At 45.0% G+C, this 19,918-nt stretch overlaps 1 protein-coding gene across 1 annotated transcript; it reads right to left on the bottom strand.

Moving 5' to 3' along the window:
• Positions 1 to 955: 955 nt before the first annotated feature.
• Positions 956 to 18,730, bottom strand: GPR37 (G protein-coupled receptor 37). The gene is made up of 2 exons (XM_082239692.1): positions 17,140 to 18,730; positions 956 to 3,378 (listed from the first exon to the last, which is right to left on the bottom strand). The coding sequence occupies exons 1-2, from the start codon at positions 18,166 to 18,168 to the stop codon at positions 2,560 to 2,562; spliced, it is 1,848 nt and encodes a 615-aa protein (XP_082095818.1). The 5' UTR covers positions 18,169 to 18,730; the 3' UTR covers positions 956 to 2,559.
• Positions 18,731 to 19,918: the final 1,188 nt, after the last annotated feature.

Here is a 19,918-nt window from a genome sequence, read left to right as displayed (position 1 = left end):
GTGCAACCTCACCCATTTTTATCTTGTTCCACTACCAACTGAATTCAACAATAAGTGGCCTTTATTTTTTTGCTCTTAATGGCGAAGCGACACAAAAAAGCCTTTTCCGGCATGGATTTAAGGTGTAAAAGTTACACCAGTTTATTTGTTGTGTGCCTGGTTGTCCTTTAAGAGGCTGCAGGGGAAAAAAACTGGCAATCTTTTGTAAAACTTTGTCCTAGTTTTGCCTAATTTTGAGTCACATTATTCTGGCTTCCTTGCTGCTGTTAAGTCATGTCCTTTTAGTTATTTTTTAGCACACCTGGAAGTGATTGAATAACAAATCTATGAATGAAGTGCATCAGGAACATAAATAGTTCAAAAAAACCTTGCATTTTTAATCTTAAGGACCAAGGGCAATGACACCACCACCCCATTCCTTGCCAGGTGAACATTAAATGCATCTTATGGAAACGATAGGTGTATTGTTCACAAATTCAATTAAGTTCTCTCTCTCTCTCTCTCTCTCTCTATATATATATATATATATATATATATATACTTCAAGATGGCCCAAATATAAAAGGTGGAATTCAGCCAACAAGCGTCATCAGAAGTCTTGTGTAATGGGTCTCACCTCCCCGCATGCCCCCCAAATTGGATTAGAGGGGCTGGAAGAACTTTCAGAATAGCACACAGAAGAGTGGAGAGGGAATCTTTCTGTCTGCCACACTATTCCTCCACAGGTGGAATGCTTGTATTCCACTCAAGTTGTATCCAGTTACTGAATGAAAAAACCCCTGACTTTTTCCACTTCTCTTCACTGTAGTAGTAAATAGATGGTGCCAGCTTAGTAGAGATTTCGCATAATACATGAGACAGCCAGCAAAACAGTCTATCAAATTTTCTGAAATTTGACTCAATTTATGTTTTTAATGAAAACCAGGAGTGAAGGGCGGAAATTATGCACCACACATTGCAAGCCTTCAAATTTATTGTCACTAATTCTGTAGCAAATTCTTACATCTCACCCCCTACAACAGCACCATCACTTACAGCAGGAATTATACACACAGACTGAGGACATACCCTTAGTGTAAAAAAAAAAAACATTGTAAAAAGAAAATAATGGAATTACAGGCAATACACCCTGACGTGAGTGGAAATTCCATGGATTGAACAGAACATAATAACTTAGTCTACATCTATGTGTTAGAAAGGAAATACCCATTGTAGAAATATCAAATCTTCTGACTGTACATTGTACATTGAAAAATTATGGGATTCATTTTAATAACGCAGGTTATTTCCTTTAGATATACAAGATTGAGAAGCCACTGTGCAGATATCTCTTGACTTCCAATTCAGTGCAATAATGTGCAACTAGAGGTATACAAAGAAGGACAGGCACCAAGAAGCCAGGCATACATTTGTAAATATAGTCTGCACTAGTGCTGTTTAAAAATAAAAATAAACAATTGCTACTCATATAGGAAGAGAGAATCAGCCTTCTGCTATCAAGACAAGTTATCGCCAAGAGTGCTATGCAATTATGACTCATTCAGTTTTGCAGTTAATGCAAAGAAACAAATGACGGCTTTCCTCATTGTGGAAGTAATTTGGTAGAGCCGTTAAAAAGCTGCTCAGCAAAGTATGAAACTCAAGTATTTTATACTATTTTTAAAATAACCAATTAATGTCCCATAAAAGGGGCTTCAAACTATTCTTAAATACTTCAAACCATATATTTCCATAAAACTTTTTTTTGGGGGGGGGGATAGGGAAAACAGTGTGCCTGGTTCAGCCTACGTTAAACAATTTCAAGTCCCGAAGGAGATTTAAGAATATGCTTCAACTTTTTCCCATTGAAATCAATGGGATTATTCGTATTTGTCGACCACTAATTGCTACAGGGGAACCGATGGCACAACTGCAGAATCATATGCACATTTACTCACAAGCAACTTCACTGTGTTCAGTGAAAGTTCTTAGGTTAACTGTGATTAGGATTCAGGCATTATTTCTTCCTCTCCTTCATTTACTTCCCATCTTTTTTCTAACACAGAACTGAAGGCAACATAAGTATGGCTCCCACACGGCCACTTATCCAGGAACTGACTAGAATCAGACCTCCATAGCTTCACCAAGGTGATGGCTTCATGGGCCATTCCCTGGGACAACAGAAACGCCTACCATAAGCTGGATCATTCTCAATGTAGTTTTTTTGTTTTAGCAGCCAAAATAATATCTAGCAGAAAATTAAATTAAATGATACATAGGAGTGGCTTCTGCCTTCCCTTCAGACACAGAGTGCTAGCACCATATATGAAATGATTTATAACTCCACATTGGCAGTACGTCTTTGTTTTTAGTGACTAAAACTTATTTCTCAAAGCAAATATGTTAATATGCAAACCAGTTTACAGTTGGCCTTACAGGACTTCCATTTGCTTCTCGTTTCTCAACATAAACTATGTTGAAATCAAATCAAATCGCAAAACCCGGGATCCCACTGAAGTCGACAGAGCAACCCCGACAGATTTTTGCAAGCTGGACCTGCATGTTGATCAAAAGGATGAGCTAACAGTGAGTCCCAACAGAGGCAAATGTGGACATCTCACGTCGTATAGTACTGAAAGGGGAGAGTTCAAGCTCTGTTGTATATTCATTGTCATTATCATCACTTGTCACGGTGGAGGACTTCTGGATGCACTCGTCACAGCAGCAACAGCAACACTCCATAAAGGCTCGGCTGAATGGTTTACAAAGACAGAAAAGGAGAACCGGAGTCACACAGGATTTGAAGAACAACAGAAACTGGCTAATAAGGTGCAGGAGGTCCATAGTCTGCTGAGAGACCCCCGTGGACATGTAGGCGGTGACAATATTGCAGATGTTTTCAGGAATGATGCAGAAACCATATAAAATGGTCAGAGCCACGACTGTGCAGTTCATCTGGCTTTCCAGCTGAATTTGTCGCTTGTTTCCCCTCGTACAGGCCTTCTCCACCTTTCGGATTTTCCTTGCCGTAACCAAAGAGCAAGTAATGGTAAAGAGCGTAGGCAAGCAGAAGTAACAGCCAAAATACCACCAGAGCCTCGCGCCGTCGTACGTGAGGGCTAAAACGTAGATGGTGTCAGGCAAGTGGGGAGAGATCTTCACCACGCACCTTTCCACAGGAGGGCTCCCACTGACTTCCGAGTTCTCCTTAGTCAATTGGCGCAGAACCACCTCAGGGAGAGCCAGCAACAGAGCCCCGACCCATATAACAGCCAGCTTGGCAGTTGTGGACGCACAGTTTTCAATCATCTCGTAATACATCTGCACGTTCGTGGCAGCACGGAAACGGTCTATGCAGAGGGCACATAACGTGAAGGTAGTTACTCCAAGGGACGCCACCTGGATAGGGAGAAATACAAAAGTGAGTTTAAATACGAACGAGGACTTGAAATATGCACCTTAATAGAGAGCAGAGACAGCCAATACGATGCGCTCCAGACTTCAACTCCCATCAGTCTCAACTCGCAGGGCCTTCTCGGTAGTGGCGCCCGCCCTGTGGAATGCCCTCCCATCAGATGTCAAGGAAATAAACAACTATCTGACTTTTAGAAGACATCTGAAGGCAGCCCTGTTTAGGGAAGTTTTTCATGTCTGATGTTTTATTGTGCTTTTAATTCTGTTGGAAGCCGCCCAGAGTGGCTGGGGAAACCCAGCCAGATGGGTGGGGTACACATAGTAAGATCATCATCATCATCATCATAGCATGGCCAAGAGAGTATGGTATAATGGGAGTTGTAGTCCACTAACATTGGGAGGGCTCCACTTTGGCTACCCCTCACTTAAAGGCATACAATATTCAGTACTAGATTTCAAGATGGCTGCTAGCCTGACCCGCAAGCCAATTATTTCTCTACTGTAGGAATATCTACCCTATTCTTCAACAGGCATAATTAACATACAAACTATGACAGACTAACACCAGCATCATCTAAGAGATCATGGCAGAGGGCATTGGCCGGGGCACCGCATGGTGGGGCACCGTGGAGCCTCTGGCCGCCCTGAAACAGCCAGCCATGGCTCGTTGCGACAATCTCTCAGCATGCAAGCGGCAGCACCGAGAGCCACAGTTCCATCCATGAGTGTGCCACTTCCTGCCCTCCACTCTGGAGATTTCTCAGGTTGGCGCTCTTTGTATTTGTCCCTGGCAGGTAAATAGAAACACGCTGCCCAAACATCACTGCTAGCCTATGGTTACCAGATTATTTTTTAAAGCTGAGTAGCAACAGGGAGTCAGTAGTGGGGATGGTGAGGCAAAAGACCCTGGGCCCAAGCACACATGCATATGGTATAAAGGTGTGAAGCCCTTCTTTCGCAGCCTGTGAAACATAAATGCCCAGAGTTTTTAAGAAACTGGGCAACGGCTGGCCAGCCTCCACTCCCGAGCCTCCCCCTATCAGTCAAAACAAAAGGGGAAGGGAACAGGAGATCACGCAAGACACATAATATGCGCAAAAGACACTTCATATGGGGACTTCCGGTGAGGAAAAATGGCGGGCACCACAGCAGCGAGCAGCTCCTGAAGCCAGCCAGAGCCAACTACGCTACCAGGCTGGCTCCGGGCTGCTGAGGCTGACACTGCCACGTTTCCCAGGGACAGATTTGCAAATCTGGGGACTGTCCCCTGGAACTGGGGACGTCTGGTAACCCTATGCTAGCCTGAACTTTTAGGCTTGGGAGACGCAAGCTACCTTTGCAGACTGCCAGGTGGGCACTGCGCCGTGCTGGGGATTTTTGATACATTGCATGACCAGAAGTTCTAAAACCGCTCTCGCAATTCGGTTTCAAGCGATATACTGATACACCACCCAGGCCTAGACCTTTTGCATGTGCTCTTATTGTTTACTCTATGCAAATTTCCCATTGGTTTTAATACTGAAAGGTGGCTCTTCCGAAGGTTGTTTTTTAAAAATAAATCTCTGTCAAGATGCACTGGAGCTTTGAAGGAATACAAACAGGAACTGCTAAAGATTTTTCTTCTCCCCCTATCCCAGAGGCTTGCATTTATTATAAATTAGCCCAGCATCCACATAGTACATCATTTTTTAAAAGAGAACACCCTTAAAATACTGGGCAGCTGACTGTAATTTTTTGCTTATTTAATGTTTGCTGAGATAATTAAGATTCCATAGCAGGCACATTTCAAAAGGAAGGCAGATTCCCATCATAATTTTGAAATATTCTTGTTTATGTACATCTCATAAAAAGTTCCGCAAGGACAGAGTGTGTAATTATATGCAATTATAGAAATGTATCCCACACATTGGCCTTCAGCATTTAATGGGCATATCTGATTGCTAAAAGTCAATATCCCTGCGAAATATGAGGCACTTAGGATAAAACCTGGTAAACTCTAGCTCAGCTGAGCAATTCTGATATTTCTTCTTGAGAATCATGGAGCCCTGCAATGAGAGACATGCTTAATTATGCCATAGCTGAAGAACGGTAAATATTTTTTTTTTGGTAGGCAAATCTATTAATTTGGTGAGTTAAACTGTCAGGGATACAGTCGGAGGAAAAAGCTTAGCAAACACAAACCAAATATGTAGTTTAATTGAGAAGGGGAAAACATATGCCCTCATTCTGAGGTAGTAAAACTTAGGTCAAAAGGATGGGCCAGTGCTAAGATAGCTAACAAATAAGTTGGTTGTGGGGGGTTTTTTACAACATCACGGAGCTACTAAAACAGAAAAAATTAAGTCTTGTAACCTTGGCTTCAAAACCAGTAAATTCTTAATAGCATATTCCCATACATTTAACTATTAGCTCAATTGACATCAAGGCCAAGTTGATTGACTCAGAGATGATTGAATCTCTCAGTTTCAGTCTCTGGGCTCTGAAACAGAAATTGCACAATTGCTTAAAACCTCACCGAGTAGTTCTTATGACAGAATGAGATTAATTTTTTTAACCCACTTCAAAAGACACGTTGCGAGTGATATACCAGTGAGCTGATGTAAATGCTGAAGTATATACCTACTATTGCTGTGCCCCTTATTAAAGTTTTGTGTGAAAGAAAGTCTTATCAACTGCAGTTTTTTTTTAAAAAAACCCTGTATTAATAATTGTCATCATTTCATTATATTGCATTCCTTTTTACAGTGGTACCTTGGGTTACATACGCTTCAGGTTACATACGCTTCTGGTTACAGACTCCGCTAACCCAGAAATAATACCTTGGATTAAGAAGTTTGCTTCAGGATGAGAACAGAAATCGTGCTCCGGCAGTGTGGCGGCAGCAGGAGGCCACATTAGCTAAAGTGGTGCTTCAGGTTAAGAACAGTTTCAGGTTAAGAACGGACCTCCGGAATGAATTAAGTACTTAACTCGAGGTACCACTGTATTGCTAAAGCAACAGAATCCAGCACCTTTGAATGCCTTATGTGCAGTGACTCCACCCACCTGCCTCAAACACAGCCTTGTAAATAAGTCCACAGAAATTACTAGCCTGCTGGCAGAAGAGGCAAGTTAGATGCTACTCTCTTCTGCAGTAGCCTGCTAAATTTCTAGGCTGGGAATAGAGAAAGCGCTCCCTCTCTTCTCTGCCAGCCCAACGTCCTGTATGGAATTCTTTCTTGCCTGTAACTCCTAAGATCACCCTTGAAGACAAAGCTGCCCTAATATAGTCAGGATTCTGAAATGTCTAGCACTGGATGAGAGCAAGGGAAATGTTTCATTAGAACACCCCTGACTCCCTTTGTTACAGGGACAGAGGAATGGGGCAGAAAAGGTCTAGGACAGGGGTAGGCAACTAAGGCCCGTGGGCCGGATGCAGCCCAATCACCTTCTCAATCTGGCCCACAGACGGTCCGGGAATCAGTGTTTTTACATGAGTAGAATGTGTCCTTTTAAATGCATCTCTGGGATATTTGTGGGGCTTGCCTGGTGTTTTTACATGAGTAGAATGTGTGCTTTTATTTAAAATGCATCTCTGGGTTATTTGTGGGGCATAGGAATTCCTTCATTTCCACCCAAAAAATATAGTCCGGGTACCACATGGTCTGAGGGATGGTTGAAAAAGGTTGCTGACCCCCGGTCTAGGAATCCCCAAAGTTCCATATTTTTTTACAAAAACAAGAAAGACCGGTTTGCATCCAGTTGATAACTACGGAGCTGTTACCTTGGCAGAATATAGTACAAGATTAGCACTCATTCCCATATTATTTGCAAACATTCTTTTGTGGAAGCAACAAATGAACACTAAACTTGCCCTATCTTCCATCAGAGTCCCTACAGTTAGGGAAACACCATGAAAATGGAATAAACTGCCGTGTGAATGCAGCCTGGGTTCTTCAATAAAGTTCACATCAACCATAAAATATCAACAAAATAAAACTGTGAATGCGCGCGCACACACACACACACACACGAATGAGATAGATTGGTCCACTCTTAAATTAGCACTTGTTCCAATGGTTTATTTGGGAACTGACTATAGGCCAAGTGAAAGTAGGAGACAGTTTATGAAAAGACAGAGTGGTTCGTAATTTAAACAAACAAAATAAATTGATTTAAACCTGGTTATTTTCAACCTTTTCAGACCTAGGACAAACATGTGTTTGGGGACCCATTTCTTAATTTTTTACCATATATTTACATGGTGACAAGCCAATGCCAACACCAGAACCCCCCTGCATGCTGAGTGAAGGTGTCTGGGAGGCAGAGAAATTCAGGGAGGAAGGACAGAAAGGAAGGTCTTCCTCCTCTGAGGGAAAAGAGTCAGTGGAGGTGTTGAAGAAAACTGGCAAGTGAGATGAAATGGCCCTTGTTATTTTTATTATTATACTACTAGCAACAACAAGAATGATAAATACATTGGGAATTGGAAGGAAGGAGATAAGGGAGGAAGGGTGCTAGAGGAGGAATAAGTGAATGTGAAAAGAACGGGGAGGAGGAATGAAAGAATCTGGCAGTTTGAGGGTGGGAATAAGGTGCAAGCTGAGTGCGAAAGGAGAACAGGAGACGAAATTACAGGATATTGGTAAGAAGCATGTGAGGAAGGGAAAATATAAAAGAAAAAGCTCTCTCTGCTTATAGTTTATGGATCAGCAGCTTCTGACTAAAATGGAGTGTCTGAGTCACATTAGCTCCAGGGTCTGCAGTTAAGGCTGAGGAAAGCTGCACTATGGAACACCTTGCCTGTAAGGAAAACGCTGTGGCAAATTTTAAAGTAAATTTCCAAAGGTGGATTAGATATCAGTAGAAAGTGAAGTCAGTAACTGCCAACTGATTTTGCCAAAATCTACCTCCGTGCCAGTATTCTGTGACTGTGACCATTTTGTGAGCTGTGGGTCTTTTCAGCCATCTCAACTTGGCCCTAGGGATAGAAGGGTTGAGGACCCCCAGTCTGCACTATGAATTGCCCCTTCCCAGTTCATTCGATATCGCATTTGTGTTAGACGTGGCCTCAAGAGCCAGTGTGGTGTAGTGGTTAAGAGCGGTGGACTCGTAATCTGGGGGCCCGGGTTCACATCTCCGCTCCTCCACATGCAGCTGCTGGGTGACCTTGGGCCAGTCACACTTCTTTGAAGTCTCTCAGCCCCACTCACCTCACAGACTGTTTGTTGTGGGGGGAGGAAGGGAAAGGAGAATGTTAGCCGCTTTGAGACTCCTTCGGATAGTGATAAAGCGGGATATCAAATCCAAACTCTTCTTCTTCAAGAGCGTTGGAGCTGCTTTCCCATTAACAGAGACGTGCTGCAACTTGCAGCTGTGTCTGTATGATACAACTATGTGGGGCGGGCCATCTTTTCCACAGAATTGGCACGTAGCTTACACACAGCTGGAGTGACATCTACAGGGCACCTAAGACCAGGGATTCTGTTGGTGGACTGGCTGCACGTAGATGCTTTGACCAACTTGCCAAGTTGGCGTCAGAAGTGGTACTGAGGTCTTGCAAGCTGTTGGCATACAAGCTCCTTCAAACTAGCATCATGATGCTATTGGTACTGTTGCCTTGCTGTTTCTGTGCTACAGGAAAGGCAGTGGTACAGGATCTGCTCTGCGTGTCAGAATGTGCCAGGTTCAATTCCCAGAATCGCCAGGTAAGGCTGGGAAAAGACCACCGTCTGAAACCCTAGAGAGATAACACTGAGCTAGAAAGTTGGACTCCTATGTACAGCTTCCGATGTTCCTTCTCAAATTTAAAGAGCAATCCTGCCATCCTCTACTGTGTAAACTCAGAAGGGAGCTTAATGCCAAGGCTAGCACAGGCAGAACTAATTCTGTAGCACAGAGATAACAAATGTAGCTTTTTTACTCCCCAAAAATTGCTGACCTCTGTTTTCTGCCAAGTCTAAGACAAATCCCTTTCTGTTTTGAAATCTCAACATTCAGAGTTTAAGCCCGATACAAGTATCTGTGGATCACGAAGAGCCAGCTCCGCTGTTACTTTTTCCGCACTCACATCTTTTATGATGCAGGGAGGGAACTGGGAAGTGAACAGTGAGAGACACAAGCCTTTCTAATATCTGAATGATCAAAAACAAATCTTACCAGCTGGTCAAAAGCTTGGCTGGCAGAACACTGGAATGCTTGCCAGGAAGCAAGGATTTAAATGGAACTTCAGGCTTTTTAAGAAAAGAAAATGTGCGACGTAGTATTAGCCAACTACATTAGCCGTGTACCTATCGATCTTATGACACACACAACTTGCCGACCTGTGCTGGAAGCCCAATCCAATTTTCTCTGCCAAATTCACTTTGAACCACTTCAACAAATACTTTAGTATTGTGGAGCACTGAGTAACTATGCTCCAGTCCTCCCCACATTGCAAAGGTGCCATGAGTAGGAAGTCGCCCAGAGTGGCTGGGGAAACCCAGCCAGATGGGCAAGGTATAAATAATAAATTAGTAGTAGTAGTAGAAGAAGAAGAAGACACAAAGCAATTTAAGTTAGAAGGTGGACTAAGGAAGTACACTGCTTCTGTTTGTATAACTGGTTGCAAGGAATTGTCTGGAGGCGGTTGGAGGATGGATGGCAGCTAACAGATTGAGGTTGAATCCTGACAAGACAGAAGTACTGTTTTTGGGAGACAGGAGGTGGGCGGGTGTGGAGGACTCCCTGGTCCTGAATGGGGTAACTGTGCCCCTGAAGGACCAGGTGCGCAGCCTGGGACTCATTCTGGACTCACAGCTGTCCATGGAGGTGCAGGTCAATTCTGTGTCCAGGGCGGCTGTCTACCAGCTCCACCTGGTACGCAGGCTAAGACCCTACCTGCCCGCAGCCTGTCTCGCCAGAGTGGTGCATGCTCTAGTTATCTCTTGCTTGGACTACTGCAATGCGCTCTATGTGGGGCTACCTTTGAAGGTGATCTGGAAACTACAACTAATCCAGAATGCGGCAGCTAGACTGGTGACTGGGAGTGGCTGCCGAGACCACGTAACACCAGTCTTGAAAGACCTACACTGGCTCGCAGTACGTTTCTCAGCACAATTCAAAGTGTTCGTGCTGACCTTTAAAGACCTAAACGGCCTCGGCCCAGTATACCTGAAGGAGCGTCTCCACCCCCATCGTTCTGCCTGGACACCGAGGTCCAGCTCCGAGGCCCTTCTGGTGGTTCCCTCACTGCGAGAAGCCAAGTTACAAGGAACCAGGCAGAGGGCCTTCTCGGTAGTGGCACCCGCCCTGTGGAATGCCCTCCCACCAAATGTCAAAGAGAAAAACAACTACCAGACATCTGAAGGCAGCCCTGTTTAAGGAAGCTTTTAATGTTTAATAAGTTATTGTATTTTAATGTTCTGTTGGAAGCCGTCCAGAGTGGCTGGGGAGGCTCAGCCAGATGGGGAAGGGGTATAAATAAATTATTATTATTATTATTATTATTATTATTATTATTATTATTATTATTATTACTATTGCTGCTGCTGCTGCTGCTGCTTCAGATCCAAGAATAAGCATGCCTTTATAACTATCGTTATTTACCAGTAAAACAAATGGCCATTTTGTGACAGCCCAGGTGTGTGGAGGGAAGGCCTGTTTGTTGCAGAATTCTCTCCTCAAAACCCACTTGGACAAATCCATTTGGCCCTATCCAAGCAGTTCTAGCCCTTATCTTATAATGGGGCAATGGGATGTACAAGCTGATCTTGCCCCCCTCTGGAGTGTCGTAGGCTCCACCTCTCTGGAAGAGCTGGTTAGTGAACCGAAGGTGCCTTACCTTTGCTTAAATTTCTGTGCAGCTAGGGAGACAGGCATGGAAGGGGACTCACCACTGAGCTAGAGGAAGGTGGCAGGCCTGTGTCATTTGACCAGCAGGGCTCTCAGTAAGATACTGTGTATCTCTCCATGAAAAGAAGCAGTCTGACCCTTAGCCATCTCAGAGTCTTCTGCCATCCACTGTAAGTCCCCCAGGTCATAGTTCTCAATATCTCTGCATATCACAGAGGGAATGACCACACCCTCCAGACACACACAAAAATGTGAATAATCCCTCAAAATGCATCGTACACCATGTGCATTTGTTCATGTGGCATAGGGACATTGAGGAGCCCTGGAAAGATAACAAGGAATGTACAGGGTTAAAGGTAAAGGGACCCCTGACCATTAGGTCCAGTCGTGACCGACTCTGGGGTTGCGGCGCTCATCTCGCTTTATTGGCTGAGGGAGCCGGCGTACAGCTTCCGAGTCATGTGGCCAGCATGACTAAGCCGCTTCTGGCAAACCAGAGCAGCGCACGGAAACGCTGTTTACCTTCCCGCTGCAGCGGTACCTATTTATCTACTTGCACTTTGACGTGTTTTTGAACTGCTAGTTTGGCAGGAGCAGGGACCGAGCAACGGGAGCTCACCCCGTCGCGGGGATTCGAACCGCCGACCTTCCAATCAGTAAGTCCTAGGCTTTGTGGTTTAACCCACAGCGCCACCCGCGCGTCCCTATGTACAGAGGTAACCCTTTACCTCGGGTTAAAAACTTAATTTGTTCTGGAGGTCTGTTCTTAACCTGAAACTGTTCTTAACCTGAGATACCACTTTAGCTAATGGGGCCTGCCGCTGCAAAATTTCTGTTCTCATCCTGAAGCAAAGTTCTTAATCCGAGGTACTATTTCTGGGTTAGCAGAGTCTGTAACCTGAAGCGTCTGTAACCTGAAGCATCTGTAACCCGAGGTAACACTGTATTACAAAATCAAAGGGAAGGTGGGGAAAGAGTTTAATATAGATAGGACATTTTTGATTACTTCTTCTACTATCAATTAAAATTTCCATGTGGCCAAGCCGAGAGTGTACTTTACACAGAGGTAAAACACTTAACTCGCAAAGGCAGTCTATACTTTAAATTTAAAAATGCAGATTCAGAAAACAATACAGGCAGCGACCGTTTTAGGCGCTTCTGATATGTGCGTCCCACCAAACCTGGAAGTGACCCCAAAATGTCATAAAAGGGGCGGAAGACAGAGGGGGCAGGGTGAGGGCAGAATGGGGTGTCCGCAGGCTTTTTCAGTGGCGTTTCAAATATACACACTTTCCCATAAAAATGTGGTCCATTGCAATGTAAACCCCGTGTAAATTGGGAGTTGCCTGCAATTGCAAAGAACATTTTAACAATATATAGCGCAGAAAGATATATAAAATTTTGTACTTTTTTTGCATGTTTTCATTACTAATTTTCTGCATAATTAGCGCCTACTCAGCTGTACTGATGGGTAATTAAAACACAAATAGCTGCACTGGGGAAAACGCAGTATTGTTAATTTGGATTAGTGAAGACCGCCCTAAGTAAAATACTGCACACCTGCTTATGGTGCAATTGGTTGGTTAACTTGCAGGCTCATAATCTGATCAACCTACTAGCAGATGTGTCTCTTAACAAGTACTGTTATGTATTCAGCATCAATAAAACTCTCACCAAAGGAGTCATTTATAGATCACTTAAGTTTGTGTGAGTGTGAGCCAAGGGGCCTTTATCAGTGGAAGTGGCCTGTAAATAACTACCTTACCAAACACTATCAGAATAGCATAATACCTTTAGAGTGAAAACATGCCACAACCATTTGTACCTGTTTGCAATCTATAATATGAATTCTTCCATGGATCTACTCTACAACAATTGATTGCAGCTTAAATGTTGCATGTTGTTGTTATTTTTTGGTTCTATTTAAGGCTGCAAATTTCATTCCACAGGAAAACTCCCAATGAAATCAAGGGCACACCTACATAGAAAATGCATCAAGGCTGCAGCTATGAAAAGCAATTTCTTGCAGTCTCTTACTAATTTACAATATATGCAAACTGTCTGAAGAACACAAACAATACATTTTCCAAACAGCATGGTCATTTTACTTGGTATACACAATTTAAACTGTATACAATTTTCAGTTGTTTTGTTTTTAAGCAGACTTCCCATTACACCACTAACAAAAGAGATTTCAAATGCAAAATGAAAATGCAGTATATGAATAATACTGTTTCCATAGTAAATTAAAGTTTGGGAATAAATTCAGGAGAAAACACTAGAAATTAAATAGCTGCTTTCCATTGTGTGTGGTTTTTTTTATTAGCTAAAGGCAAATTAACATAAAATTGGATTTTAAGTCTTTAAAGAGAACTCCTCTCACAGCAAAATGCTTTTGTTTATGGTCCAGAGACTTGACGAAACTAATGCAACAGAACAGACCACACCCAAATATTCCTAACAACTTGTCCCAAGTGGAGCCTAGAGATTCATACTGGAAACATGCCAGAAGCCCAAGGCCTTAATAAATCTTCATGATTTTGTGGCATGAAACGAACATGAAATCCATAATTTATTTGGCATGAATACTGCAGAGGTTGGGACAAGCTTGGTTAAACTCTTCATAAATCTTTGTTTAGACCTTCAAAAACATTGCATGGCTGTATTTTAGTAGTCTACTCCTTAATAAGAACTGACTCGGGCAGACTGATATAAAGATTTGAGTGTGGCTCTCACCACAAAGCTTCACCCCTTCAGCCAGCACCCATGACATACTGGTAATGAATGGATCTTTTGAGCATATAGGTAAGATGAGAGTTCAGGTGACCATGCCTACCAGCCTTCTTTTTCCTTCAAGGCTACCGGTGATGCTTGGGTGGGAAGCATTCAGGTGACTGAGCCTACCTACATGATAAAAATATCCATATATTACTGATGACATGGGAACTAGCCGGAAGGGAGAAATGGCAATCATACCTCAAAGACGAAATATGGGTTGGACTTCAGAGAACAACTCTTTTAACACAGCAGGATGAGAAGTGCTTGGCTCAACAGTTAAATTGCCAGTGATAACCCAATTGCTTCACCAGCACAGGAGCATGCAGCAACAGGAGCATGGGTTGAGCAATAGTGTGCTAGGTTACTGCCTTTGTACACTCTGGAGGCTATAGAACATAGGTCATTCATGGGAGTTTTCTCTGAATGAACACTGATCTCTCCCACAAAGCAGGATGGGAACCTCGCTTACTTAAGAGAGTCAAAGCTGGCAATTTGTCCAGCCTCTATTCACTTATAACATCAGACAGTCTCTTAAATCGGGTGGCTCAGAAACACTGCTCCAAGTACACCAGATTCATGGGGAAACTCCAATACAGGCTTCCTCAACCTCGCCCCTCCAGCTGTTTTGGGACTACAACTCCCATGATCCCTAGCTATCAGGACCAGTGGTCAGGGATGATGGGAATTGTCGTCTCAAAACATCTGGAGGGCCGAGGTTGAGGAAGCCTGTTCTAATACCTAAATGGGGCACAGTAAGCCCAGTTCTGCTTTAGCATGGGGTTTCCCCCAAAAAACCAGTTTTAGAAAAACAGAGGACAAAGAGGGATATGTTGTAATTAAGAATGATACAGAGGAAGTGAATGGGAAAAGATAGTTTACTCTCTTCTGTAATGTCAATCATCCAATAAATATTTATTGGCAGTAGGGTCAGGACAGGTAAATAAGGTACTTGTCATCCAACATACACAGTTGGCTTCATATCCATTGGTTTCCTGGAAATAATTGGTTGGACATGGTTGGAAACAGGATGATATGATATGAGTCCTCAGCATGATCCATTGGGACTTTTCTTAGAGGTGGAAAACTTGCAACTCTCCAGACACTGCTCAGCTACAGCTCCCATCATCCTTCACCATTGGTCTTGTTGGCTGGGTTGATGGGAGCTGGAATTCAGTAACATCTGAAGGGCTACAGGTTCCCCCATCCATATCTTACAATCTTAATAACCTAAACGCACCTTTAAAATATAAAAAGCAAAACACTGACCTTGTAAGGAACGGGGAGAGTTCGCCCACATCGTTGCAGGTTTACAATTTCATGCCACTTATTTAAACAATCTCTATACTGCTTTTCAGGATCCCAGATCCTCCCAGAATTGGCTTATGATGAAGAAACCACAACAAAACCAAACGTAGCAACTACACAGTTTAAATCCAGATATGGATTTCATTGACGATTGCCTGACAATGACTAGACCTACAATAAAGGAACACTGGCAGTTGTTATTGGGACATCTAACTTTATAAACAGCTCTGGTTCCACAGTGAAAAGGGATACATTTATTCAATACAGCTGTGTTGTATGAGGAGCGATGCAGTTTAGGGCTATACCCTAAAGGAGAGCATTTATACGTCACAAATCAAAGCTGTGACAGTTACAAGTTGTTGGGCAATGCATTTTCATGCCAGTGCGCCTCCCAGTACAACACGATTGGGAAGAAAGAGAGAAAGTTCACACCCACTCTTCCATCCCCATGCCAGTCAGATTTAAATACAATTCAATGAATAGTTTCATGCTTAACAAACAGGACCTCCTTCTTAAAATATAATGAGAAGTGTGTGTTTTTTATCTTTACTTACCCCACTGCTGTTAGTTAAATGGATATTGTCTTTCTCTCTCACACAGAGCAGTATAGCCTGCCAGAATTACTCTACAGCACTATCGGCCAGCTTTAGAGTGTGTGTGGTTTTTGTGTGTGCACACCCCAGTAAATAAATAAAACAGACAACCTGAATGGTGGCAGGATTCTGGCCAGCTGGCTGAAGGCCTGGCAGAGTATCTGTGCTCTTGCCAAGAAGCAAGGATTTAAGTGGAACCTGAGGCATTTAAAGAAAAGAAGACAGAAGCGTGGGATTTGGAACTAACCAGTTACATTAATAATGCATCCATCAGTTTGATGGTTTTCTGACTATCAAGCCACATCCTTCAGTCCATTACTTTCCAACTCGAGAATGAAAATATTTTTCATCTTCTGCAGTAAATCTGGCAAGAGCAAGAGTTATAGGCAACTTCTCTCCCCACATTATGTGTGGCTTCTTGAACATCAAGTACTTTCATATATAGTTGATGCACACATGTGAATACATGCATGTATTTGAATAAGATGTACCCTGATTCTATGTTCCTTTTTATTGTGAGTGCAGGATTGGCATCCTTTAACCGTGTGGTTTGTTTTGGTAGCCCGGTCCATCAATTAAAGTGGAATATTTGGATTTAAGCCTATTAAATACCAATCTAAATGTATTTATGTGGGGAGTCAGTTCAACTTAAAGCCGTATAACATATATTTCCAAGTAAGGTTTATTCAAACCACTTCGAATCTGCTTTTGAAATCAAATTGCAGGGGGTGCACAGTCCAAAAATTGTTATCCCATATTCCAAACACAGCTTGGCTTACTAAATGCCCTAAGCGAGTACAGGTAGCAATCCTTACATGCAGCGGAGAAGGAAGCCCCCATGCATGAGGATCAGAGCCAACTTCAATCGACTTACATTCACATCATGAGCTTACAATCAAGGTGCTGATCTCACTGAAGTCAACAGGACTACAGCAACTCAAAACATAAATACTCTCGCTGAACTAGTCAAAGGTGGGCGGAAGAATTATGAAGCCGCTAAGCACCACCTGAGTCAAATAAATAAGCAAGCGGAAATATTTCACGTCTCCAAATGAACATGACAACATCCAACCATTAGGTTATGAAGAACAACTGATGGGAGTGAACAGAACGTTCTTGGAAGAAGTCTCACCCCAGGAGAGGGATAATTCTTAACTAACTGTCAGCAAAAATGGGAGATCAAAGAGCAACAGGACAAGTGATTCCAGTCCGCGAAAGCCATTATGAGATTACAGGTTATTGCATTCATTGTGCTTACCTCGATGTACGGTACAATTTTGCAGGAGAAATCGTCCAGCAGCCACTTTTTGGTGAGCTCTTGAAAGATTACCAAAGGCAAGCAGAAAAAAATGATGAGAAAATCCCAGAAGGCTAGGTTGGCCAGCAAGGAGTTGGAGATGCTTCTCATGTAGTAGTTGTGGCACACGATGCACATCACTGCCATGTTGCCCATTATCCCAATGCCAAAGATCACTATCGACAGGCACATGACTGCGTAGGCACCATATGATTCCTCAGTCAGCGGGTAGAAAGGGTTCTTGACCCGGGCTGGTCGGAATGTACCATTCCTGAAAGAGCCAGCTGTGGATCCATTCAAAGGCAACGCCTGGGGGAAATCATTTTCTGGCCCAGGAGAAGGAGTCATCTGGCTGTCTAATGAGTCACTGAAGTTCCTTACAAGACTGTCTGTGAGAGCCTTGACTTCTCCTGATCTCCCTCCGTCCTGGGGCTGCCCAGCTCCCCTTTTGCTTCTTACATGCCTTTTGGAACGAATGCTTCCTGGGTCTCTACTGCTTTCCTTCTTCTGTACCTGTGCCCCAGGGAGATCAGAGTATCTCCCAACCTCCAAGACTACAGAAAGGTCTTTATTCAGCTGGCTCTCGCCACCTCCTTCCAAAGGGCCATCGGAACGATGTGTGGCTTTCCGCGGGTGAGTTCTTTGTTGGCCAGTTTGTGCTGCAGTCCAGCCCCTGGCACGATCATAATTCTCCAAGGGACCCCAGTCCCCCAAATCTCTAGCTGTAGCCTTGGATCTGGCTAAATGCCCTTTCTGCAGGGAAGCCCGAGCAACACTCCCTAAAGGGAAGCCCCCCATAGTCCTGGGTGCCACCACTCGCCAGGGCAGTGGAGTGGCCGCCTGGCACCACAATCCACACTCCCTGCCCTTTCTGCCAACATCAAGGCTATCTCCCTTCACTGGCACCTGGGGCGATGCTCCATGGGCAAAGGCAGACAGGGCGCCTAGAAGCCAAGCCAAGACAAGGGATGTCGTCTTGACAAGCTGCATGGTTTAGGGTCGGAGCTGGGTGCCCTCCAGTGCTCCTCTAGTAATACCCACTGCCCAAGCTGGTGGCGCTGCCAGTCACTCCCATTTCACCCATAACCTGGACCCAGGACTCCTTTCCAGTCCCAGCAACGCTCAGATGGGCACCACTGCCATGGTAAGAGAACAAGGGTCTAGAAAAACAGCACTGAGCTGACCTGAAAAAAATGATCCGGAGAATGATGGATAATAAACCATACGGTTCCTTCGTTTGCACAGGCTTCAAGTTCGACTCATGTCCTCAGCAAACGTATCCACGATTTGGAGACAGAGAAGAGCCCAACCTCACCCAGAAAAATAAAAGAAAGAAATCTCCTTGCCCAAGAGAGAGGGGTGTGTGTGTGTGTGTGTGTGTGTTTTCCACCCCCTCCTGCAGCCTCTCGGGACAGGTCTTCAAAAGTTGCATCAACCCCGATCGCGAATGGAGACTGCAAGCGCAGACAGTCCTGCTGGACGCGCGCACGGAAAGCCACCCGGCGCTCCGCCTTTCCCAGCGACGGTTGCCTGGGGGCGTTTTGCTCGCGCCCTCCCGAGATCGCCCTCAGCCGCTGGCCCGCCGTCGGGGCGCGATCCCCGGGGGGAAGCAGCGAGCCAAGCGCTCCATCGTCGCCGCTCCCAGCGGATGGCACACACGAGCGGGTGGGTCGCCGGCGCGCGCGCGATCAAGGCGCTCCGTGCGCCTCGGAAGGAGGAGAAGCCCAAAGGCTGCGCCGGGGAAGGAGCTGAGTTGGAGCTGCGGCGGCCACCGAACGAAGCATTTCAGAATCAGAAGAAGAACAACGAAACGAGAGCGGCTTCCCGCCCCACCGGCGCCCGCAAAGTTGCCTCGGGTAGCGGCGCCAAGTTGGCTGGCAGCGGCGCCCACAGCAACGTGTTGCTGCTGCTGCCTGCAGTCTAAGCGGCTGGGCGGATGGAGAGGAAGAGACCCGCCGCCGCTGCTGCTGTCCGTGCGCGGCTCTGGGAAGACGCTGCTCGGCTCGGCTTTCTTAGCTTGGGCTCTTCCCTCTCTCTCTCTCTCTCCCCGCCTCCGGGCTACCAGGCGCGAGCGCACGGCTTCCCCTGGCGGCTTACGCTCTCCTCCGCCGAGCGCTCACGCGAGCTCCCCTGCCTTGTGCGCTTTGTGGCGGCTTCTGTAGCGAGAAGAGAGGGGGGGCGGGAAGAGAGGCGGGCGGCAGTGCGCACGCGCCGCTCCCCCCCCCCCGTCCGGGGCGAGCGGTGCTTATCCCTCTCGCCCCAGATCCTAAGAGGAGCGAGCCAGAGGCGCCTCGCGGGCGTTTCTCTTCATGGTGCCTATTTCTCTCCCTGTCTCTCTCTCGGGCGGATGCTCTCCTGGGAACAGGGATGAAGGTGACATGTAGACATAGGGCATTCGACCCCCTCCCCCATAAAATATTTGAGGAGGCTGCCCATGGGCTTAGCCAGGGGGCAGGTGCCCCCCCAAATCAAGTAAATAAATACAAATACTTAACTAACTGACCAATTGTGTCACAGATAACTCAGTTCTACTCCCCCCCCCATACACATACCCCTAAACATTTTGTGAATCTAGGTTTGGCCTCATTGCAGGGCAGTATTTCAATATGAGTAGGAAAATGTAAAATGTAAAGGGACCCCTGACCATTAGGTCCAGTCATGGCCGACTCTGGGGTTGCGGCGCTCATCTCGCTTTATTGGCCAAGGGAGCCAGCGTACAGCTTCCAGGTCATGTGGCCAG

Source organism: Podarcis vaucheri (assembly GCF_965113315.1).
Source record: "Podarcis vaucheri genome assembly, chromosome: 10".
NCBI lineage: Eukaryota > Metazoa > Chordata > Lepidosauria > Squamata > Lacertidae > Podarcis > Podarcis vaucheri.
This window is presented reverse-complemented; position numbering and strand designations above follow the sequence as displayed.